Source organism: Rhodamnia argentea, chromosome 6 (assembly GCF_020921035.1).
Source record: "Rhodamnia argentea isolate NSW1041297 chromosome 6, ASM2092103v1, whole genome shotgun sequence".
Lineage (NCBI taxonomy): Eukaryota > Viridiplantae > Streptophyta > Magnoliopsida > Myrtales > Myrtaceae > Rhodamnia > Rhodamnia argentea.
The window spans coordinates 31,859,467-31,882,892 of NC_063155.1; the positions used below are offsets into that span (position 1 = coordinate 31,859,467).

General features: G+C 39.6%; 4 protein-coding genes across 11 annotated transcripts in view; 1 reads left to right on the top strand and 3 right to left on the bottom strand.

Moving 5' to 3' along the window:
- Positions 1-436, top strand: part of LOC115745955 (protein TIC110, chloroplastic-like) — a 31,392-nt gene extending 30,956 nt beyond the window's left edge. The window contains exons 17-18 of the mRNA XM_048280358.1: positions 27-29; positions 425-436. The gene's annotated coding sequence lies outside the window, so the exon portion shown is untranslated. The remainder of the gene's footprint in view (positions 1-26; positions 30-424) is intronic.
- Positions 437-1,547: 1,111 nt separating this feature from the next.
- On the bottom strand, positions 1,548-5,218 carry LOC115745963 (UDP-xylose transporter 3). 7 transcript variants are annotated; one of them, XM_030681614.2, is made up of 9 exons: positions 5,101-5,218; positions 4,616-4,670; positions 4,356-4,519; positions 3,707-3,891; positions 3,312-3,379; positions 2,840-2,972; positions 2,530-2,691; positions 2,168-2,440; positions 1,548-1,970 (listed from the first exon to the last, which is right to left on the bottom strand). In XM_030681614.2, the coding sequence occupies exons 3-9, from the start codon at positions 4,474-4,476 to the stop codon at positions 1,854-1,856; spliced, it is 1,059 nt and encodes a 352-aa protein (XP_030537474.1). In that variant the 5' UTR covers positions 4,477-4,519; positions 4,616-4,670; positions 5,101-5,218; the 3' UTR covers positions 1,548-1,853. The 7 variants fall into 7 exon arrangements, with proteins under 7 accessions (XP_030537474.1, XP_048136320.1, XP_030537473.1 ...); XM_048280363.1 differs by having other exon boundaries at positions 4,356-4,534; XM_030681613.2 differs by lacking the exon at positions 5,101-5,218 and adding an exon at positions 5,010-5,032.
- An 834-nt stretch (positions 5,219-6,052) lies between these two features.
- LOC115745954 (nardilysin-like) lies at positions 6,053-19,651 on the bottom strand. 2 transcript variants are annotated; one of them, XM_030681602.2, is made up of 19 exons: positions 19,216-19,649; positions 19,063-19,138; positions 18,769-18,815; positions 18,080-18,192; positions 17,692-17,765; positions 17,461-17,556; positions 17,252-17,371; positions 15,387-15,620; positions 14,723-14,871; positions 14,285-14,441; positions 13,601-13,753; positions 13,077-13,456; positions 12,522-12,671; positions 11,409-11,591; positions 10,316-10,519; positions 10,025-10,131; positions 9,310-9,463; positions 8,486-8,607; positions 6,053-6,904 (listed from the first exon to the last, which is right to left on the bottom strand). In XM_030681602.2, the coding sequence occupies exons 1-19, from the start codon at positions 19,543-19,545 to the stop codon at positions 6,661-6,663; spliced, it is 3,093 nt and encodes a 1,030-aa protein (XP_030537462.1). In that variant the 5' UTR covers positions 19,546-19,649; the 3' UTR covers positions 6,053-6,660. The 2 variants fall into 2 exon arrangements, 1 of the variants encoding a protein (XP_030537462.1); XR_007198584.1 differs by lacking the exons at positions 6,053-6,904; positions 10,025-10,131 and having other exon boundaries at positions 8,576-8,607; positions 19,216-19,651.
- Positions 19,652-21,408: 1,757 nt separating this feature from the next.
- LOC115745968 lies at positions 21,409-23,027 on the bottom strand. The gene is made up of 3 exons (XM_030681626.2): positions 22,243-23,027; positions 21,995-22,098; positions 21,409-21,807 (listed from the first exon to the last, which is right to left on the bottom strand). Exons 1-3 carry the CDS (start codon positions 22,879-22,881, stop codon positions 21,531-21,533), a joined length of 1,020 nt encoding a protein of 339 aa, XP_030537486.2. The 5' UTR covers positions 22,882-23,027; the 3' UTR covers positions 21,409-21,530.
- Between the last annotated feature and the right edge of the window lie 399 nt (positions 23,028-23,426).

Here is a 23,426-nt window from a genome sequence, read left to right on the forward strand (position 1 = left end):
CATTAAAGTGACCTGACTCCGAGAACTCCCTAGGATCAATCTCTTTTTAGCTTAATGTTCGTATGAAAAGGAAACAATGCCCTAGCTGGATGACCAGCGGTCACCAATGCCTGACCATTCCACCAATTTCCTCGTGTTAGCGTTGCTAGAAAAACCATTAATCGGTTCCTCCCCTGATAAATGCGTGAAACCAGAGGTGCTCGTGATATCAAAGTATGTGGGTGCATTACACACCGGGGGATGAAGCATGCCAAACCGGACTATATGCACTTTTGACCTTCTCTCACAACAGACGGTTTTATGGCGATCGTGGCATGGAATAGAAAAGTCCTGCAATAGATTGATTGATGACCCATATTCACTCAACGGAAAAAATTTTCAAAAAATCTCAAACCAATTGCACTTGACCAATTCAATCTTAAACCTTTCGATTTTGCTAATTGAATTCTAAACCTTTTGATACGTTGTCAATTGAGTCAATCGGCCAATTTTAGTCGGAATCGTTGATATAAACGCCAAACATCCTACGTGGCCCAACGGACATTAACGTGGACAATATATATATATATATATATATATATATATATATTTGACAAATTTCTAGCTTTTTTAATTTCTTTCCCCTTTTTTTTTCCTTTTTTTCTCTATCAAGCCCAGCGAGGGTCCTTGGCCAACCTTCACCAACAATTGAGCGAGGGCCTTTCGATTCTTGTTGTCCACTGAGCAAGGGCCGAAACCCTCGTTAGACTTGATAGAAAAAAAAAAGTGAAAAAAAAGGTAAAAGAAAGAAAGACAAAGAAAAATGATAAAAAAAAATTATCCACGTTAACGCCGACTGCCCTACATGACACCACCAGCATCCAAGTCAGCAATTTCCGATTAAAATTAATTAAATAGACTCAATTGGCAAAGTGTCAAAAGGTTTAAAATTTGATTGGTTAAAGTGTAATAAATTTAGGATTTTTGGACAATGTTCCCCACTCAAACAGCTATCCATACAAAATCGATGTATTTGTCAATAAGAAATTCTTCTGTCGGTAGGCTTATGACAAGAAACCCAAATCTTCTGCCTACCCACATTTTCCTCGTCTGACCAACGAGAGCACATTTTTCCCTGTTTGAACAACGACTTAGACCAATACAGGGCAGAACGCTCACTCTGGGGAGAACGAGAAGTAACTTGATTCTCACACTGTAGACTTCTGGCTATCTCATATGTAGCAAGGACATTAAATTCAACCAGCATTAGTCAAGTGCCTGACAATAGCGTTTCTCCGTCAAGAAATGCCTGTCCATGAGTACTTGAAATATTTCACGGCTTTATCATGCAGATTGAAAGACCAAACAAGAACACAAACTTAACTGAACGATTCTCCACATTCTCCTACGACTAGAGCGATGGAATCTATCAAACTTTTCCATTGCAACTCAACTTAAGTTTCAGGGTTTTCAAGCTATTCGGTTTTATTCGATTTGTCTTGCTTTGAACACTCGCTACATGCACATTCCCCAACTGAAAAGGAACATGAGAACAATAACTCGGGGTAAAAGAAAGGCCTCAAAGAGGGCTATGTTTGCTTTAGCATGCAGAAAGCTAAACGCATTAAAGAAACACCCAATATCCTTTTTGGTGTTCAAGGTCAACATTTCTCCAAACATCAGCAAAGAAAAGAATGAGCAAGTTTGCTGTATAAACTACATCTCTCTTAACTCCAAAATCTAACTTCACATAGAGCATCTTAATCTTGATCTCAGGAATCCAGCAAGGCCTTTTGGTAAAGCAGTATCTTTGAGACACTACCAATTCACCGAAGCTGCTGCTTCCTAAAATGCCTAATTGGATGTGAATGACTTCATGCATGTAGGTCCTTGTTTGAGTTCCACACGGGGCCTTTTGTAACAACACCATCATTTAAGATTGCACTTCCATTCTCCACACCAATTAGCGGATCAGTTTCACTTTCCTTTGGCTGCCATCATGGAGAAAAGAGCATAGGCTCCCATTAGAAGTTTATGAAAATGTAATATAGAAGACGAAAGCAAAGAGACAATTAATAGGGAAAGAAAACGGTAGCTTTCCACCACTGTAGAATTCAAGGGATTATTTGAGAAGCTAATGACAGAATGATATCATCTAAAGCAATAAAATGCCAACAAATGAATGTACCTGGGTCAGCTGAGCGGATGCCTCATTAGCCTTTTGCTGGGTCTCAACTGTGCAGTAGTAAGAATAAAGTACCATCCCTACTACGGCAATCAAAATACCCAAAATGTTGCGCCAACTAAAAGGGTCATGAAGCAGAACATAGCCGAAAGCCAAAACCAGACAAGTCTTCAGATGTCCAAGGACTTGATACGTTACAGGAGATGTTTTTCCGATCACCAAAAATGTGCTAAAATTTACAGAAACAGATATCAAGCAGGAGAGAACAATGAAGAACTGCAATGAAGACGGTATATTTAGTCAGTTACAACCATTTATGAGAATAAACCTCAGCAAAGGAGGAGGGGAAGGCAGTCGACTCTCACCAGCACTTGAGGGGTATACTTGAAAGCGAAAACGTTTTTATTCGTCAGCATGCCATCTAAAAAAGGACCCGCGACAAACAACGTAATTGCCTGATAAGGGCAAGACTGATACAGAAGTTGGGTTGAAGAAACTTTGAACTTCTTCTGGATTGTATTAGTCATCTAAGAATCATGATTAAGGTCCCAAACAAAGTAGAATAGTGATGGAAACCAGGCCAATAAAAGCGTTCTGGGAGTCCATATAGTCAACTAAGCAAAGTGATGAATGCCATGAGAGACAATATACTTGTGATGAGAACACTGAGGATACAATCTGCGCAACACAGGTCGTAAGCACTGCGAGCAGTGACAAGATGGAGCCCAATGCATTGAGCTGTAAATCCGTTACTGTTGCAATTCCAACACCAATGAGAAGAATTACAAGTGAAAATTGGATGCTCCGACTGCAACAACAATTAACAAGCATGAGTGAACTTATCATGTAAGATGCAGCGGAAGAAACCAGAGTAGATAAATTATATGATATACACAAACTGAAGGTAAGTTAACCAAAAGGCACATTTCATGAAGCATTTCTTTTCTTTCTCTTTTTTCTTGCTTTCATTTTTGGTTTGGGAAAGAAGAGAGGGGGGTGGGGTGGGGGTGGGGGTGGTGTGGGTGGTGGTGGTGGAGGACGAGTGGTGGTCTAGCAAGTTAGAAGTACCAAGCACACAGTCACTCACACAAGGAATATTCATTTTATGAGAAATACACGCCGCAGAGGGACATTGCTGAGGGCCCACCTAAATAGCTTCCTGAAGAAAAGAGTCTCCAAGAGAACAGTGCAGGGGATGATTGCCAGCTTTGTCATCTGAGAGTGAAAAGCCAAAAGAGACTCGCCATCTTAGTAGTAGAATGAAGGCTTAAGGCTAGAGGAAAATCACTACAGTTAAACAGAGGTAAATCTTCAGAGAGACCACTTCAAGTAAGGAATCATTTTCATAAACATGCATTCGGTGAGCCCTAGTAAAGTGTACTATGTGAAAATACACAAAAATGTGAGATATTTACTCGATCTTCATCTACATATTATTCGGCAAATGCCAGTGTTCAGACAGAAAAAGCTCGGTCCCTAGAAAGATGGATAACATGGACCTTCTTCAGAACTTTTCAAGTAGCAAAGGGGCTAAAGGATTACCTGGTAGAAACCCACAGAATTGAAACCCAAACTGAGATTTAATAGTCCAATCGATATCCCATTCAGTATTCCAAATCCCATGACAGCTCTTGCATCAAAAGGCTTGTGTTCAAACAATTTCATCCATAATGCCACATGAAGTGAGCAGAACGTGACCAACAGATGCCAGCTTGTCAAAGTTGTGGCTGCAAAGGCATGATTAGGATAGTGAATCAAGAAGCTCCGAAAAGCCTCAAGAACTACTTTCTTGTTACACCCACAATATGGGAGTAAATTCAAGAAAAAGAGATACGGATTTGAATTACTAATATATCTATGAAAATGGTGAGGGAAGTACTGCAAATGTGACCAAACAAGCAGTTATCCATCCAAGAATCGAGACCATGTCAGAAGTTAGAAAAACCGAAATTTAAAAAGATGAGACGGTAGCATCCTTTTAACACAAAGATGATCGAAAAGCATGCTGCAATTGACAAGCATTGTAATTTATGTACAGTAAATACAGAAATGATGAAGATAGATATCCCAATTAGTTTCAATGGATAAAAATCAGAAAGCCAAGCGCTCACATCCAACGCCATGTCGTTCTCCAAGTGAATTCTACTTGGTGGAATCATACGATATATAGGATGCAATGATCCGTACTCACCAAACGTGAAACCAAGCGTGCTAATGAGGGCCTTGTTGCAAATCACGATGGACACGGAAGATACCACAGACAAACTTAAAGCTCCAATAGTGCCCAGCTGGAACCCCTTGTTCTCACTCATCTTCAGCGTAGGTCTACTAAGCCCCTCCGCGACCTAGATCGATCTACATCATCACAAACTACCATAAGTGGACGGAGATAACGTCGAATGCAGGCATTGATGCCAGGAGAGAGAGAGAGAGAGAGAGAGATTCGCCTACCTGTTTTCTTGAAGGTGGGATAACCAGAATTTTGGGGGAAAGAAGAGCAGTTCAACTGTCAACCACAACAACATTGAGACAGAGTTAATCCGAGGTGACGCAATTGGGGAAGACAATTCAGCATTCAAGAACCCTAGATCTGCAGCCGCAAGAGGACAATAACAACAAAGGAACATACAAGTCAAGAAGAGAGAGGGGGGGGGAAGGGGGTCACCGGTGGGAGAATCGCATTGATTGAGGAAGGAGGAGTGGTGGGTGAAGGAGGGGGAGATCGAGAGAAATCATGGGCTCAGGTTCTGTTGACCATCGAAATCAGCAAAACCCGGGGAGGAGAACGAAGAAGGCAACCCCGGAGCGAACAGGGAGGGAAGGAAGGAAGAAGAGGAGAAATTACCAAATTCAACGAGGAGAGGACGACTGAGATGAGATTGAGGATGGGAATGAATTGATTAGTACTAGTAATAGTAGTAGTGATGATGTCTTACCAAATTGCAAATAATAAGAATTATTAGTCGGCAGCAGATGCAGATCCTCCTCCTCCTCCTGTGATTCAATTTGACGAAGCATCGACGAGTCCCACCGGCTCCGAGAGAGAGAGAGATCCCACGAGGCCCACCCCAAGCACCTCCCCACACCACCCCCAAACACCTCTCGTCCCTTTCACATGTGCCGTGCCTGCTGCGTTCCGACCTTATTTTGCGATTCCCCAACGTCAATACAATTTTACGACATCCCCTTCCCCTCCTCCTTTCGTTTGAAACATTAACATTTGGTGGTTACTCCTAACTCCTCCCGGGAAATGATTTGATCGCGAACGATTAATTAATCACGATGATATCAAAGTGGTGGTGGTGGGGTTGACTATGCGATCAAAGGATATGATGCTGATGATGATAGGAGGTGTGTGAATTGCATTTTGCTAGATAGATCATAAGCATTCTAAGAAATTCCACTTATATTGACGTGATGTATTCAAATCTATTGATGCCCTTGCCATGCAGTTGCACCTTGCAAAAACAAGAGATATAATTTGCAATTATTATGCGATAGGGTACTCCTATTTTCCAGTTTAAATACGGATTTCCACTGACAAAAAAAAAAGTTGGAGAACGAGAAAAAAAACGTATTCCCCCTCAACTATCACTTTTCCACGCCCCGACTTATCGGAGGGAGCACAGGCCCCTCCCTCGCACATCAAAGTTTGTCCACATTGACTTCTTGTGTAAAGCATCTATTCTAGGTACTTTTGTCTGATTATCAAAGTAATCAAGACCCCCCTACTTCCAATTTCGATTAAGTAATATTCGACACGCCATATTTCAAAGAGGAAATTAGATTTAACCCCACGAAATCATATGACATGTGTGCAACATCCCGATGAGCTGTAGAAGTGAGACTAGCATCTTTTCCAATAAATGTTAGGCCAACACCTGCATTAACATGAAAGCCAGAAAATTGTGGACCGGCAAAATAAAAGAAAACAACAATGGTCAATCCTCATTACACTGTCCTGACCACCAACATCGTGCAGCTTTTTAGACCTGAAGAAGCAATAAACTGAAGCTGCCTAAAAGCCACCCACACATCCGACCAGAAAGAGAAAAAAAAAATCATCATCGACAGAGCCACAAAGAATATGATAAATAAAGCTAGGAATCCAGTCTCTACGGCTCGGGACATGTAACGGAAAGAGAACAATGACATCCTTTATTAAATACTCTTCCCTTTTTGGCCAATCCTTTACTAGGTACTCCGATCTTTTATTTCCTTATCATATCAGTCTGAGATGGCTCTTTCCCGCCTTCAGTGAAAAAGAATTTAGCTCTTCATTCATGGTCAAAGGCAGGTCCTGAATCCCAGCACCAGCAGTTAAGGGTACGGCAATCATTGGAAAACTAGACTTGTCATCACTATGTATCACCAGTTCCCATTGTCTTATAAATTCATCTCAAGAAGAAATTAGTCGAACTTGACCCCACCGGCTAGCCTTCCTCGAGATCATCTATAGTTTAAACAAATACTACTCTTCTCCAGGTAGCATCTGCTCAACAAAGACTCGGGTAGTATTTTGATGACAACTTGAATGCAGCAAGGTCATCAATGATTTGCATATCTTCTCTTTGTGCATGAGCATCTTTCAAGTCAGTGTTGCAACCCCATACCCGCACAGCTAGTCTCCTGCAACTGGGAGATGGTTGGCGCAAGTACGTTTTATACCAGTCAATGACTTCATCCTTCTTAGTGTTTCTGAGAGCTTCTGCCTCTCTCTCTGAGAAGTCAAACATGTACCTGAAAGTAAACGCATTCATGTTGCTTGAGATTCAGCAAGGATAAAAACTTTTAAGGACACGAAGCATTCTAGGGCGCGGATGACAACACTTCTGGAACAGAAATCCGTTTGATAACGCAATTTCTCTCCACAAAGAAATCAACTTCTGACTATAAATTGATTTCTAGAACAGAAGTATTGCCATGCCCGCCCCTAACAATCATGGATCTAAAGTCAGCTTCCAGATTGTGTACCTTAAAATCAAATACATTCACAGGAGGTACACCATTACAAAAGATAGTTACACTGGTACCAGAATGGGGAACAGAGAGTTGATCAAAAGAGAAAAACCTCGCTAAATTTTTATAACTTTCGAGCGATCAAAAGCAAAGAGGAAAAGTCCATCAGCGCCTCTCAATAACTTCAAAGTCGTTTGCATGGCTGTTTAATCATTCCAACGCAAAAGCAAATGTGAATGATAATGTGCTTGGAGCTGCAAGTTTTGCAGTACCTCGAAAGTTTTCAGACGTAAGAATCGAAAGTATTGTACCTAGACCTCGGGTACCTAAGACATCGCACATGCAAGTCAAATAGTTCATCTGTGCTCATAGGTATGAAGGTTCATTCTCCAAGTATCCAAGGATAGATTATAATTCATAGACAACATTAGACTTCACATTGCTTAGCAACTAATAATGAAGATTTAAAGTATTTGAGAAAGTCAAAGCAGGATAGAAACAAATTAGTTAGTAAGTCATAATTGTACTAGAGCCTACATGAGAACCATTATGGTTCTCTAATTCTGTTCCTAGAATTAGTTTTACAGAATTAGAATCATTTTTAGAGCAAAATCCAGAACAATAAAAAAGTTGGTTATGAAAAAAAGAATCACTTTTGAAAATTACAAAACAAAATGAAGTCTCACATCTCTCACTTTTTCCTTTCGGTTCTCTCGTCACTTTTCCCTTAACCTAATAAAAATAAAATAAAATAAAATAAAAACATTTTGAAAAAAATTGGAAAATTTTTCAAAAATCACAAAAAATTTAGAAAATCACTAAAAATAGAATAATTTGGATTTATGACAAAAGATGCAAAATGATAGTAAAGGACTTGTACTTCGTATCAAGGAGAATAATTTGGTTATTCGATCGCTATGTTTGTATATATTTTGGACAACGAAACATTTAAAAAAAAAATGAGTTCTTAATATGGGAACTGTCCCATGCTTCAATCGAACTTCAAACGTCATGTATTAAAATTTGTGTTTCATTTATGACATGCTGAAAAAAATAATGTATTTTAAATTATTTTAGTGTGCATCGGAAATTAATCTTCAATTTAGGATGAAGTTTTACTAAGTAACTACATAGTTATTTGACTTAAATGAAAAAAATTAGGAAGAGAAATAGTTTTTCGAAACATAAATTTTGTGCAGCTATCAAACGCGTTTCTATTCTAGGAAAAGAAATTTTGGGTAGTTATCAAACGTATTCTGATTCTCTAAAATTTATCCAGGAACAGAATCAGAAAAAGTCATTTTAATCGGAATCAGTTTTCCGGAACAGAATGGTTATCATGCGCAGCATTAAAAACAATACCTTTTATCAATTATCTGACCCCAGAATCGGTTTGTTTGATACATCAAGGATGGATCTTTCTCCAGCAGCTTCGATATTAACCCATTTTTGTAATTGTCAAAAGTACAATCATCAAGGCCACCCTGCAACAAATAAATCTCCAAACATGACAAGCAATCAGAAATCTTCTCCGAGAAGCAGACTCTAATGATGTTAATCCCTAGGACCAATGAAGGCCTCAACAAACTACGGAATCAGGTGCATTACATTGCTGAATAACCGTTCATGTAGACAAAGTGATTTTTATGCATTCATGGTAAACCATATTCTTTATTCACATGAACTCAATAAATATATGGAAACCATAAGCTACAGTGGGAGAGCCACCTTGCTCGAAAGCGTCATAACTTAAAAAAGACTTGATATATATGAAGAGTAAGGTAGAAAAATACACAGTTAGCCCACCACATTTAGTGGAGTAAAGTTGCTCACAGTTGTTTGTTATCATCAACTTAGACAAAAGCAGCATTTCCACAAGAGTACATACACAAACCAGAAATAACTCACCAAGATTAAACCAATTACTGATTTAAATTCTGGTGATTTTTGCCAGCTGTTCTAGAGACCTCCCTCACACCAAGATTAAACCAATTACTGATTTAAATTCTGTCAAGTCATAAATCTACCACCAACCAGAAGAGATGTGACACACCACAGCAGTTCTCACTTAGCAATGAAAAAAAGCGCACTACCATTAGTAAAAGTAAGCACTTCCAATAAGGACGAGAAGAGCTTTTGAGCACTAAAAATATCTACGTGGATTAAAGAGGCACACAAATGCTTACCAGTAATTCTTCCAGACTGTCTATGAACTTGTCGATCCTCCTGAGCAAGTAGACAGGGTCATATTTGGAAGATTGAACACAGAAACAGAACCCATAAATGCGGTATGTCACCCGGGGACTACCTTCAACAACATAGCCAAGCTGCTCTTGAGTCCTACGCAACAGAGTGATAAAGATAATTAAGAAACTAGAAGATGATTTAGCTGGAAAAAGGAGAAAATGTCTATCCAGCAGAAAAGGATCAACCAAGTCGAGTGAAAAAACTATAAATTCTCCTCAGTCGAGTTCATTATTCCTGATAATAATAGTGTTGTTGAGAAACCATTTAAGATCCAAATATCACTCTTAACTCGCGGAGAAATGGAACTGAACTTTCTAAAAATTATTTGCAGCTTATAAGTAAAAAGAACAAAAATGTAGCAAAAACAGCAACCAGAAAGAGAAAAGCATTACATAAAGCTCTAGTTTGAAAATTGCACCTCTATGAACGTCAACGGGAGAAAATGACAGAATCCCTGTTCTATTGTCAACTAGTAAAGAAAGGCACAACTAAGCAGAACCAACTTTATGCAGTGAGGCCCAACATGGTAAATAAGACAGGTCCCCCTTCCACCTCTTATTACTATTATGGAACAAATTGCTCGGATATGAGCTAAGATTCTTAAGTGGCAAATAATATCTGAACGTATGAGGAGCTTTCAGCAATAATGACAACCTTAGCTGATTGAACAGAGGTTCTTCCACTATCTCATCAAACAGATCCATCAGAGCCTTTAATTTGATCGATTCTTCTCCCACTTCTGGTTCAACTTGGAAGTAAAGCTGCATAGAATTGCATTTAAGAGAAAAACACTGAGAAGATACAAGTATAAGGAAATCGGATACTACACAACTTATTTCGAACTTTTAGATTTTAATGGGAGCACCACCTTGGAAATCCTCAATATACTTAGCACAGAAAAGACAGGGGCGAAAGGAAGAAAGAAAAATTATTTATTCTACTTACCTCAACAACAGAGTTTGTCTCCGATTTATTCTTCACCCTGACATCTCTTACAAGGTTTGCACCAGAAGGAAGAGATACAATATGTTCTCTATGCCTCAACTCAACTGGAAGTGCATGGACAGGTAAGTTGACTCTAAATGCCTCCGATAAAACAATAGCTTCTTCTTCAAGCAAATTTCCATGACAAAGGCCTTCAATATAAAGCTGCAAAATGAAAACTTAGTTGACAATAAAGATCATTTATAAAACCTCCCCACCAATCTGCAAGTACTGATCAGTAAAGAACTAGAAATATTTCTTTGTTACAAGGTTGCCCTCGTCATTGAGACCCCAAGTATCTAATCAAAATTTTCTTCGGCTCCAAAAGTCAAAAGATTTTTAATCTATGAATTAAGCATGACGTTCAATTCCGGGAGAACATTCCCATTTTATCTTCATAGGATACCTGAAAACAGCATTGCTTATACTCCTTTGTTGTAGACCACGTTCAACAGAAGACAATTGTAATTTTTTTTTCACAAGACCTTGTCTAGGATAGTCACGGTACTTAAGATGAGAAGCTATAACTACCAAACAAAACTCGTACTAAGAAATACTAAAGCATGAATTTTCTTGGATCTTAATATCTATTGAAAACTTCTCCCAGAACAATATTTAGTTCACCTACCTTTGCGTTTTTGGAAGCACGCCTAAACACCCCCTTAGTAGCCCATAAAGAATAAACCGTATGCTCCAGTTCTTTCCAAGATCAGTGGTCTACTCTCCTCACTCAATAAAAGTTTGAGGGAGTGATAAACTTTGCTCGCACTTTGTAGAGTGCACTGGTGTAGTACGATTAGATTACTATCAATACTGAATCCCCAATTGACTGCTCTCAAACCATGTTCCAGGCACATCTAGTCGAAAGAGAGAGCAATTATCTTGTTAATTGGGACATGTAAACGAATGGATCTCTAACCCATATTAGTCTCTCCAAATGAACGCTTATCATGGAATCAACATCAGAAGGAACTAAAAAGCATATTATGGGTAAAGCACTTGTTGAAACTAAGGGCAGAATACAAGAAGCCAAGCTGGTCATGATCTACTTTACCTGGGAACGAAGTACAGGGATGAATGCCTTCAGATCATCAACAGTCAAATCACCCAAACAACACAGCTTCTCATCGACATCATAGAAAGTCTTGCACAATAATTGCAATCTCAAGTATGACGAATGATTTAAGGGTTTTATGTTGGTGTTCCTCAGAGTTCTCTCCAACTCTTCCTTTATAACCTGTTAAAGAAGACAGCTAAGATGAGCGACAAAACTGCCCAATCAAAGATCTATACTTTTGTTTCCCTTTCTCTCAAAACTTAGGCATAATTGCTACTTTAGATTTCAAGGAAACAAAAAAAAAGTTATCGATCATTTATTTGGATTGTACTGTAGTTTTTCTTTTCATGATATAATTTATTGTAGTTGGATGATAGAATTGTAATTTGACCAGGAAAACCAACCAACCCAATTTAACCAGATCTCGACTACAAAAATGTAATACCGATGGAGGTTCTGGGTTTCAAACGCCTGCCCTCTCTGAGTCATAGAAACATCCAATGACACTCAGCCATACACCAACTTTACTCATTTTCTACCAATATAAAAGAGGGTCTTGTTAACAAGTACCTCAGGCACTTTTATTTTCTTTTATAGATACCCCTGGGGCAATTAATAAATATGCTTGATGAGGAAACATTCAAATTTCAAAGCACTAATTGTCCACATTATAAGGACAGTCAGTGTCTTGAAAATAACACTGCTTCCTTATTCGACTGCTTAAAAATGCCCCAGGTGAACTTTTAACAAAATTCATATAAAATAAGCTTCTTACACATCAAATATGGATCCGCATGGCATTATAGCGACACTCGAACTTATGTATTGGGGAAACTTGGAATGAGCCTTCTACGTCTTAGATTGGCAACACCTTGTGTCAACAAATGACTTTTCACAGTATATACTATTTCGTATAAATGATGTCACCATATGCTGACCTGGCGTTCCAACCAATAGAAATGATTGAACCGTAAACTGGGAGCCCCTCAGTTCTTCAACCGTTTTGAGTTAAAAAATATTGGCTTTTCTATTTAGAGGGCATCTGCCTTATAATGGTAATGATGCAGGTCTTAGTAAACTGTATTGACCTTCATGGAAAATGCCTTATACCTTGAAACGATCATCAGTCGGCAAAAAGGATTTGGCAATGGCCAAAATCTTGGACAAAAGAATCGGAAGCTTCTCATCGAACCCATAGAGCTTTAGCTCCAACTTGTCACTAAAGAATGACAGTGACGTTTCCAACTTGGCAATACTTGCCTGCAGCCAGATAAAGATCCTGTCGGTCAAAAATCCAAGCTGGAACATACAAAGCAAAATTCACTTTTGACATGGTTATTTTCAATACTCGAAAGTCACTGTCACTGAACTTCATCAACTAACCAAGAATAAAAAGATTTTCTAATTAAACAAGTCATGCTCTCCATAATATAATGACTGCATGTGTAGAAAATGGCATGCTAAACAAGGAGGAAGCTTAAAGTCCGTCTCCAAAAAACTGGTTATGTATGTCCATTAAGTATGACCACAATCCCAATCACTTAAACCATTACGATTAAAGTTACCACCCCAATGATTCAATAACCCAGACTTTATAACCATTTCCTCTGACCACTCTGCAGCAACATACTTGAAAGTCAACAAGGCCAATATAATTTAAGTTACCTGATAGATAATCTCATTGAGCTCATCCTTAAGAAGGAGAATAAACAATTCAGTCATAAGGCAGCTCCTTGCATCATCATATGCCCCCTTCAAGTTTACACGAAAGTATGCATTTGCACGAGGAAGTTTAAAAGTCTCATCTAGCTTGTACCATAACTTCAACAATGGCTTATCCAGTATACATCTTGGAGACGACACATAAGAAACGAGATTATGCGCTTCATCCACATGGATGGAAAAGTCACGTGGAATGAATTCATTCCTCGAAGGTGGATGCAATGAGGAGTCTATTTCTGGAGGATCCCCCCAAAGGCCCAGTAGAGCCGGAGAAACATCTTCCACAATATAGCAGGACTCAAACCAAGGCTCAAGCTGGAAATCTGAAATAGAAGGAAGGGAACAAAAGAGGAAATTAAGTAATTTCATCTCATTTCACAATGCCAAATGTAAACGTTACAAGGTTTCTCCAACAAGAACTGCAGCTAGCCATAACTGCAAGCCCGCAAAGTCGAATGTCACGCTACCTTTTGACTTGTTGATGGATTTTGACAAAACATCAATCCTCATATTGTCAGGTGTGAAAAAACCCAAAAGGTACCCAATCATCTCCTCATCCCATTCCTTGTAAGCATAGTCTCCATAAATAACATGCTCAGCTGGATAAACAAGCAAATTTTCTGCAACAAGATTGATCAACATAGCTTAGGTCCATTAAATGAGTAATGGCAGTTATAGTTGACAAATGAAGGAAGAAGCCCAAACATCAAAACAAGCTCTATTCAGTTTTGCAAAAGTATCTTATCCCAGAGTTAGCCCAATATTCATCAGTTTGGGAAAGAAATTTGCCAGAAGGAGGAGAGAAAAGACACAGCAACTTGTGCCATCACCATAGGACAAGTGATAAAAGGATTTGCTTTATTTTTGCTGAATTGTGATGACCCCCCTTCCAATACCTCCTAGTGATTCAAATAGATGATAAATCATCTGTCGAGGCAAATAAATAGGCTTTCAGTCTAAAATAGGGTGAACTTCATCCAACAGCAATAGCTAAACTATGATTGGCATGCCCACTAAATGCTGGACTAAAGTGTTTGAAAGGAAGAAATTTGTCCTTTGGGGTTCCAAGTTTGGAAATGAGCTAATGTCTCTTAACATAGCCTGCAATTGTAGTAGGACAGAGTCAACTTCAAAAATCTAACAGGACATACCAGAAAGTTCAGCAGCATAATCATCCTGAGGTTGCTCCTCGGCAAATCTAAATTCCATGTTACCAATATCCTGTAATTCCTTAAATATCCATTCTGAGGGAGAACCTTGACGCAATAATTTGAGATACTGATAAACATAGCCGATCATCTCAAGGATCTGCAGAATAAGCACACAAAGAAGATAAATACGTGAGACAATAAAAAGCAGATTTAAATGGAGAGGAGTTTGTTCAATAAATGAGCCACCGTGGGAGATATCAGCTTACAAGACTTCTAAATTAAAAATATATATAATTATATGCTATTAAGTAAGTAAAATAGCTAAAACAAAATCTGTCTTTCATAAACCAATCCCTAAGACTTGAATACCTTTTCTTATGTTGAAGTAAAGAAACACTTATGTAAAGAATCATTTATACATATATATATCCATGATACCTTTTCCAAGCCCAAGTCTGTTAGGCGAATAGACATCCCAAACACATATGCTATTGAAGAACGATGTATTCCTTCATCTCCTATGCCAGCAGATAGAGACGTAGCCCAACCCCTAGCTTTGAAAAATGAATGAAGACTGCCTCTTCCCTCTGAAAATTACCATATTTTATCATCTAAAAGTGTATTGTACATGACAGACAATCTAGCAACATATGAGAATGAACAGATCATGGAGTGCACAACAGAACTAGATCTTTTGTCCAAGTTATCATATCCTTCTCCTGTGGATCTTGTACTTCAAATTCTTACAAGTACATCAAACTCACGCATCAGAATGCAGGCACTGTGCATATAAGATGAGCGAAGCCAAACGTTCCTGCCATAAAATTGTCCTCGGTCGTGTCGTCTGTATAAACATAGACAGAGATACAGACATACAAAACAATCACACATACTCATACTTATTTATTCACTCACAAAAATCACTAACCATAGAAGCTCTAGGTGAAGGCAAAAACCAAAGGGCAGTCTCCTCCATCAAGATCTATGGGGAGATAGGAACAAGCCAGAAACAGTAGGGCGCAAAAAGAAAATTATGTGACCGCTCAATCAATGAGAATACCAAGAGTATAAAGAATAGCATAATACAAATAAAATAAAGTACCATGGCCGAGAAGATGTGCTAGATAATCTTCCGATTTCTTCAAATAGTGTTGACGCAGACATGGCAACGTCCATGTTAAGTCGAGCACATGAACATCTTTGACAGCTTCCAACCAATAAATTTTACCAGCCTCCCAGATAGCTCTTTCCTTTCCATACTCAAACTGAACTGGAGGACCTTTCTTGATTTTACCAAATAATTCCACGACCCAACTCTCGAGTACATCCAGAGGCTCTGCAGCACATGAGAAGATTCACGTTTGCACAACAAAAGCCAACAAATTATTCTATGAAACTCACCAAATTACACCATCTTATTCTACATCTAACCACAATAGTTGTACTAGATAAGTTACTCTGAAATTTACAGCAGTAGAAAACAATGATAAAGTCCTATTAGCTACTTCTTACATAGGGAAAACATACTTCCACATAAAAGGTACTGGACTTCTTTAGCTTGATATTGTGCACAATGCACTTTGAGTTAAATCCCATTGATCGTCAAGAAGTCCATGAGAAGTCTTATCAAATTCCTCGACATCGATGTTTCTCATTTTATCAACAAATTCTCATCGTCACGAAAATCGGACGGGATGGATGGGCTGATTGGACTGACTGAACCACACCAGTCAACGTTGGCAACTCACTGCAACATTACATCCTCAATTTCATCAAAAACGGAACAGTATGTTGCTGGACAGTCTCCTCTCTCAGTTCTCAAATGGCACCAAGACCATGATCATGTTTTGAATCGATTAAGACCAAGATTAAAATTGTCGAGACATCTGTTAGTTCAAAAGGGCATAGAAGAGTCTCGATTGCATGATCAAAAGCTTTTGAAAAAACCAGATACCCTAGTAAAAAAATCTGCTAATCCTGGACTCAAACCGCTATTGAGGTGACCTTTCCTTGGGGGGTGGGATATCTATATGTTGGAATTCCACTAATTTTGAGCTTGGTTATGGGACTTCATTTGGAGCTATGTGGTCGATCTAGGATTAAGTATGGTCATCAGGCTGGGCTGGCAAATTCCCAGCATCACGCATTATGAGACAAAAATAACATGGATATGAGCATGAGCGTCCAAGTGCAATAGGCAATAGCCTATCACACTAATATCAACGCCAATGAAGATTCGAAGCAATAATGACAACAGCCTTCTACCTCTAGATAGGGTTGGCTACATAAATGCTATGCTGTACTCTATACTAGGTCATCAAATGCTCGAATTTTTCTAGAAAGCATCTTCCGACGTACTTTTGGGCCTTCTCAACCCCTGTTATCTATTACTCCACAATCTAACGTAAACGTATACTTGCACAAAATCTGCAGGAATACGACATCAATATCTATAGACCAGCGTTTCAACTAGTTGAACCGCCAGCTGAACACCCGATTGGTTCTCTCATCCTTCCAATTCTCAAGACAATGTCGTGAAGCGACTTTAATGAGGGGAAAAAATGGACTTAGGTGCTGCAAAAATTTAAAAAAGCCTGGCAAAAGAAAATGACATTGTAACTCCATGTGTCAATCTAAGACCATTGCTTTGAAAACTTGCAATTGCCACTTCATCAAGCATAACTTTAAGTCCACACTAAGTAAAATATGAGTTATCACTTTGACATTTGTACTTCCTTCCCAGACTGCCAAATGACAGTAAACAACCTCCCTAAGTCTCATAAAACCAACACATTTTCCCTTCATTACTCAATGGTTAAATGCAATTCAAATTATACATGATATGAAATTGTATTCCTAGTTTGGACCTGATTTCAAGCCATTCAAGTGTACACACCCGCATATTAGTGGGGAAAAAGAATGTAAAAGAGGTGGTAGAACCAAAAGTGACATTCAAAGTGCGCTTACCTCCTCCAATAACAACTAGCTTCATCAGAGCCCCATGGTAATAATCGTTGAACAACTTCAGAATACACTCCCGCAAATTGATCCCCTTTTCAATTGCATCAACCAAACTTTTCTTATTTCCTTCCATCAGACAACGTATACATGAGAACACGATCCACGCAAGTAAACTAAATCACTGAAGAGACAACATATCAGATATCAAAGCGCACCCCAAAAGAATCTGTTCAATGGGTGACCCGGTGTAGAAGTATGACACTGGAGTTGCTGAAGACGACAAGCATCATTTTGCCTAACCTGGTTAAACTCTGCTTGCAGTAATTCACATTATAAATTTAAGTATTTATTAGCAGCACGACCATATAATATACCCAGAGTTAACTCGATGAGAAAATCTAAGCAGCAACTTTTCTGGAGAATAAACTCCACAAAAATAACAATACCTGAATCTACAGCAAGCACCTCCCGCTCCATAGCATCCATTTTCACTAGTGGTGAAATAAAGAACTGAGAGAATCTGATAAAGCAACAGGAGCAGACCCCATGTCTCAGTGACATCTCATTAGACAAGGTCAATGTCAAACTAAGCATACAAGAATAAAACAATTGTTCAACATATTTATGTATTTAATGCAATCGATTACGAGTTGCTTTGTACAAAAAAATTAGATGCTGCATGAACATCATTTGTTAAAAGTCATAATTATAATCACATTCCAAATTATGGAACATATAAGAAGTAAATTAACATATAGGCAGAAAACACTCTTTTCTTTTTCGTCATTGTCAGCGGAAGAGACTCGTCATAAAAGTGCACATTTAGATCTTCACCTTTTCAATGCGCCCTTGAGAAACTCCCTTTTGACTTCAAAATGGTAGCAGGTATGCTCTGCTTCCGTGTATGCATTTGAGGAACCTCCGTGCTTGGACAAATAACTATCGTACTAGCAAAGAAGAGAGTCAACACACAGGCGAAACAACCCTTCCCTGACTAATCATATATTCCTTAGACATACAAATTAAAAGAGTTCTTGAATCGAGCAGAAGCGTGTGTACAAGTAAATTAAAAGCATCTGCAATCATGAAGCGAGGAGATCAAGTTTCAACTCGACCCCAAATATCTAAATAAAGATCCTATCTAGTTTTTATTACTGATCTGAAAGAGGATACACTTGTGAGGCTCGAGATGTAATATCCTGCACTCTATAGATCAGTAATAGTACATATAATATGAGATTCTCCACGATTCAATAACTTGCCAACCTACTCATCCAAAAAAATAAACATAACTTCAATCAAAAGTTGCTATGCCTTCTCGCTTTCTCTTCATAGTACAGATTCCAAGCACACGATGCAAGCAAAACCATGCAAATAGTACTAGTAGAGCCCGCAGGTATATTTCATGATTGACTTCAACCCATTTGGTAAACAAACCCAAGCTTAACTATGTAAGGAAATGAGCGCCTCCAGTTTTTTATGCAATCCGACAGATGTTAAACCAAGAGGCAACACTAACCAACCTCATTTTCATCTGGATAATCTGCACTCCCCATGAAGAGCATGTGTTCTGCACGGGTATTATGTAATTCGAAATCAAAGGCTGCAATGGCACTGATAAAAGATGAATGGAAGGCACCAGTAGGGCACCGCTATGGTAATGCGCACGCCCCGAACAGCAAGAGTGTGGGACAAAGAGGGATGGAATCCAAACCATTGAATAACCCACCATTCCGGAAAAGCAAAACCCAATCCCTCAGGATTTGCTAGGGGGAAAGTGAACAAGAGCTGGGAAAAGTGGGTAGAAAGTAGCGAACCTAGAAAATGAGCGAGACCCTGTGCCTCAAAAGGATCGGAGAAGCTTCCAATTCCCACGCACATTGCTGCCGCTGCCTGAATTGAAACAGCAGGTGATGAGCAGATTACAAGTATGGTTACGGAAAGGGAAAAAGAAGAAGAAGGTTTGTGACCTTCTTAGTTTGGCCGTGTTGGGGGCCCTTTTCCTCCTCCTCCTGCTCGTCTGCTTCATCCTCTTCTCCTTCTTCTTCTTCGTCGTCGTCGTCGTCTTCTCCTCCCTGACTACCTTCTTCTTCTTCCTCATCGTCATCTTCATCGAAATCCTCATTGTCGTCGTCGCTCTGAGCGGGGGCAGTACCGTCAGGGTAAATCTCAGGATCGTGAACGAGCAAAGCGCAGAGTCCATTGTGGAGATGGATGAGTCTATAGAGCCGTCGATCATTGGGCGACTTCACGACGACGTCGTCCGACGAGAATGCAGGAGGAGGGAGCCCCAACCCCATCTTCACTGTTCAGAGAGTCAAAGGCCCGGTCGCGTCTTCTCTCCTGCTTTGCGTGGGGAGAGAGAGAGAGAGAGAGGAGAGAAGCAGAGCAGAGGAGGAGGTTTTGGCATCGACGTCGGAGAGTCATTTTCTTTCGCTTTTATACTTGCAATGAAGCATTGATTCTCCTCGTATATTTAACTCATGGGAATTACACGAGTTGCCCCGAAATTTCCGGGACGTTGCGCATTCGCCCCCCGATTTTTAAATATCATACAAAACCCCCCCTTAATTTTCATTTTGTCATATAACCCTCGATCATACTCTAATCATGCCGATGGCCATGGTGTCCTTTTAAGCTGCTAAACAATGGAAGATATAAGGAAGATAAAGTACTTATACATCTCATCGATTGATATCAAATGTTCGAAATAAAATCCAAACACTCTGGTTATGAAGTCAACCGTATTTGTGGTTTTGTCGTTGTTAATATCATGCCCTCCTATTTCTCTAGTGATCATTGTACTTTTGTCTTATTCTCCAATTCTTGTAAGAATTTAATTTGGTTCAGACTATTCATAGAAAAAAGAGTATGTTTTTCTAGGAAGAGAGAGAGAGAGGAGTTGCAATTTTGCAATTGAACTACTTGTGTTAGGTTAGGTATGTGCATATTGAAAAAATACGCAATAGGTTGATAACTTTATCAAAATGAAAGTTCATTGAGGTTTTTCGCATAGTGGATGAAAGTTCAAAGGCAAACGCATGCGGCATTGAAAGCTCTAAGCTTTCGGTAATTTTTCCTCGATATATCAAGTGATGCGGTGAAACGTCGCTAAATGTCGAACATAATCCGTTTCTTTTAGTAAATGGACTTAGTTAACATAATCAAATAATCTATGTCATGAAGTGCAAGAAATTTATTTATGATTTATTTCTAATATTCAAGAAGCAATAGCATTTACAGTCACTTCAAATGTAAAGTGTCATTTATATTCCGACGGAAAATATAACCGTGAGTGCTTCAAATGATTTCGGGCCAACTAAAAAGTGGCCTAAGTAACTAATCTAAATATTATAATCTTGCGTAATTAAGAAGAACAAAGAGCGCATGCGATGCATGGGAAGACATGAATATAGGAAATCTCGATAAGATAATATTTAAGAATCATGTATTTACCATTCTTTTATCAAGTCACATGTCATAGTTATGCGGACATACTGTCACTTCATCTTATTTACTATATCAGTCATGTCGTTTCAAGTCTGATAAAAATATGAAAAGGAAAATAAGAATTTTGAAAAATGGGTACTGGTGTTTAGTTTGAATGGAACCGGTATGAAGCAGTGGCATGGTACATTGGAACATTGAATTATAGTTTGATGAAAATCGAGCTACTAATAGTTATTTTTGTAGGAACACACCTTTGCAAATGGTGATTTTGTATTGGCAAAAAGAAAAATTAAAGACACCAAGGTCGGTCCAGTCTGGTCTGAAACTCAAAGACAGACTCGAAATAATGAAATCTTTGGCTTTCAAATTATAAGTAGGAAAAAAAAAACACATCTGAAATTTGATATCTGTCTGAATCTCCGCGCTTATTTTGAAAGTCGTGTGAGGATCCTTCTAAAATAGACATCTTACGTAGTTGACTCGATTCATGTGAAGTCCAATCAAGACATCTAAATTGTTCTAATTACGGTTCGATTGATAGTAATTCGCGTTACCCCTATGACAGTCTCAAAAAAAAAAAAAATGGCAAATGACATTTGCTGTAGGAGAGTATCTAGTATAGTACCATTCAACCGTTTCAACTCAATTTAGAACGAGCACAATAACATGAAATAAACTCTTCAATGTATAGAGATGTCATAAAGGGCGCACGCAATAGATGCCCAACTGTGGTCAGAGATGATCCTCTTCCCCATTAGTAAGATCCCAAATAATATAAATGATCAGAAAGGCAATGCAAAAGGAACGAGATCAAATCGACGAGTCTTGGTGAAATTTAGAAAGGCATATGGTGGCGGTGAGGAGAGTAAGGGGAGTAGACAAAGGAATGAGGATTGCTTGGGCTGATGCTGATGCTGCTGGGGTGGGCCCTGCTGGGGGTTCTCGGGGTGACAGGGCTTCTGGAACCCGAGACCATGCCGCCACGGCCGCCGCGGCCATATGCTCTATCGGCGGTCCTCCTTGGTCCTTTCTCAGCCCATTTCAGCTCTGCTTGCTTCACTATGCTTGGATACCTAGAGCAGCACCCAATCTGGCCTGCTCTCTGGATGTACCTATGTATCCACGCCCAACACATGTTACCATATACATCGACACTTATTGAACTAGATGCTGTTGGATGCATGTGGATGAGTGGTTAAACAGTGGCAGATCAACAGACGGACAAGGATTATCCAATTATTTCCTTTAGTATATCGATCGAGGAAGCTGGTGGGATTGGTGTCGAGGACGATGGGGTACCTTTGGCTGAATCTCCGGCCGAGACACTCGATGCATTTTCTGCCTTCGGTCATCTCTCCCATGCCTATGCTCACGCACTGCCTGCAGTATACTCTTCCGCACACCTGCACACGGTCGTTAAGGGGGTTACTTGTTTCTGCGTTTACTATACCTATCAAATTTCGACGAGTAAAAGGGTAAAGAACTAGAAGGACGTTGCTGTAACACAGGTACCAATTAAGTATACTAAAAGTCTAATGAATACATACGAGGCAGCGATGTCGGAACATGTAGATGTAAGTGGAGCAGATGGTGCAGATATTGGAGTGGGGGATGCCGGGTCGCCGTCTTTGGCCATGAGTGGCCATGCTGACGCTCATGCTCATGCTCATGCTCATCAGGTCATCACGACCCATGCTGATGTTCTCCACCATACCTGGACGCCTCATGTCCAAATGAGTGTTTCTGCCGGAGCTTGCACGGCTATGTCCATGTCGGGTCTCGGCATTATCATCATCGCTGACATAGGATCGATGGCCTATTGGAGAATCCCAGGTGTCCCTGGAGAGTTGGTCAGAATGATTAAGGGGATGGTGAAGGTTTGATGCTTGCAAGCCTCTGCTGAAATCAAGACTCGGCAGTTTCCTGATGACAGGAGATGCAGATGCTGCTGCTGCTGCTGCATCATCTGATTTTGTAGGTCTTTTTTCATAGATGGCGTCTGAGGCGGCAGCGGTGGCGGAGGAGGAGGAGGAGGAGGAGGAGAGAACATGAAGAGGATGACGATGGACATGCTTCTTCACATCAGCAAGGTCCTGGAATGTCAAGTTAACCGACTCATCGGGGATGCCCAGGTACAATTCTTCGAGCTCCTGTCTAGCCTTTGCCATGGTTGCCTTCTCTCCCATTCTCGGTGCTCTATTGCTATTAGACGGACTGAAAGAAAGAAAGAGAGGAAGATAGAAGACGCGTGGATTTTCTGAGGGGGGAGGGGTGGAAAGACCGAAGGGCAGGAGAGTTGTTGTTTTCGGTTTGGCAGATTGCAGAGGACACTGACGGGAGGGAATGGTACTAAAATGCCAAAGTGTGATTGGGCCGGCGAAAGAATGTCAAGATAATTTTGAGACTCTTGGACAGCAAGGCAACTAAGTAGAACTGGCAACGCGGCTTCTTAACGTTCATGGTGTGGCAAGGACAAAATTACCGGCCTGCCGGACTTCAACTATAAGCTCTCTCTTCTTTCTTTAGTATTAGTATTACCCGGTCAAATGCTTTTTTCTATTACGAGATTTTACTTCTATTTTAGTGGACCAACCTCGCTTCCCTCCGACCTTACTTTTAATTATATCTTCTTCTCAATTCTATTGATTTTTACAAGATTCAAGGTATTCACTTTCGTGCGTCAAGTAAATATCGAGTCTAGAACGATAAAGACTTATTAAGTAGAAAAAAT

Coding starts and splice junctions, on each gene's coding strand:
- LOC115745963 (XM_030681614.2), bottom strand. CDS start 4,476: ATGAGTGAGAACAAGGGGTTCCAGCTGGGCACTATTGGAGCTTTAAGT. Junction 3,380..3,706: donor ATTCTGTGGGTTTCTACCAG/GTAATCCTTTAG, acceptor TTTCACTCTCAG/ATGACAAAGCTGGCAATCAT. Junction 2,692..2,839: donor CGACCTGTGTTGCGCAGATT/GTATCCTCAGTG, acceptor CATGATTCTTAG/ATGACTAATACAATCCAGAA.
- LOC115745954 (XM_030681602.2), bottom strand. CDS start 19,545: ATGGGGTTGGGGCTCCCTCCTCCTGCATTCTCGTCGGACGACGTCGTC. Junction 19,139..19,215: donor AACACGGCCAAACTAAGAAG/GTCACAAACCTT, acceptor GTTTCAATTCAG/GCAGCGGCAGCAATGTGCGT. Junction 8,608..9,309: donor ACAGTCTGGAAGAATTACTG/GTAAGCATTTGT, acceptor TATTTGTTGCAG/GGTGGCCTTGATGATTGTAC.
- LOC115745968 (XM_030681626.2), bottom strand. CDS start 22,881: ATGGGAGAGAAGGCAACCATGGCAAAGGCTAGACAGGAGCTCGAAGAA. Junction 22,099..22,242: donor TGTTCCGACATCGCTGCCTC/GTATGTATTCAT, acceptor GACCGTGTGCAG/GTGTGCGGAAGAGTATACTG. Junction 21,808..21,994: donor GGCCGGAGATTCAGCCAAAG/GTACCCCATCGT, acceptor GTGGATACATAG/GTACATCCAGAGAGCAGGCC.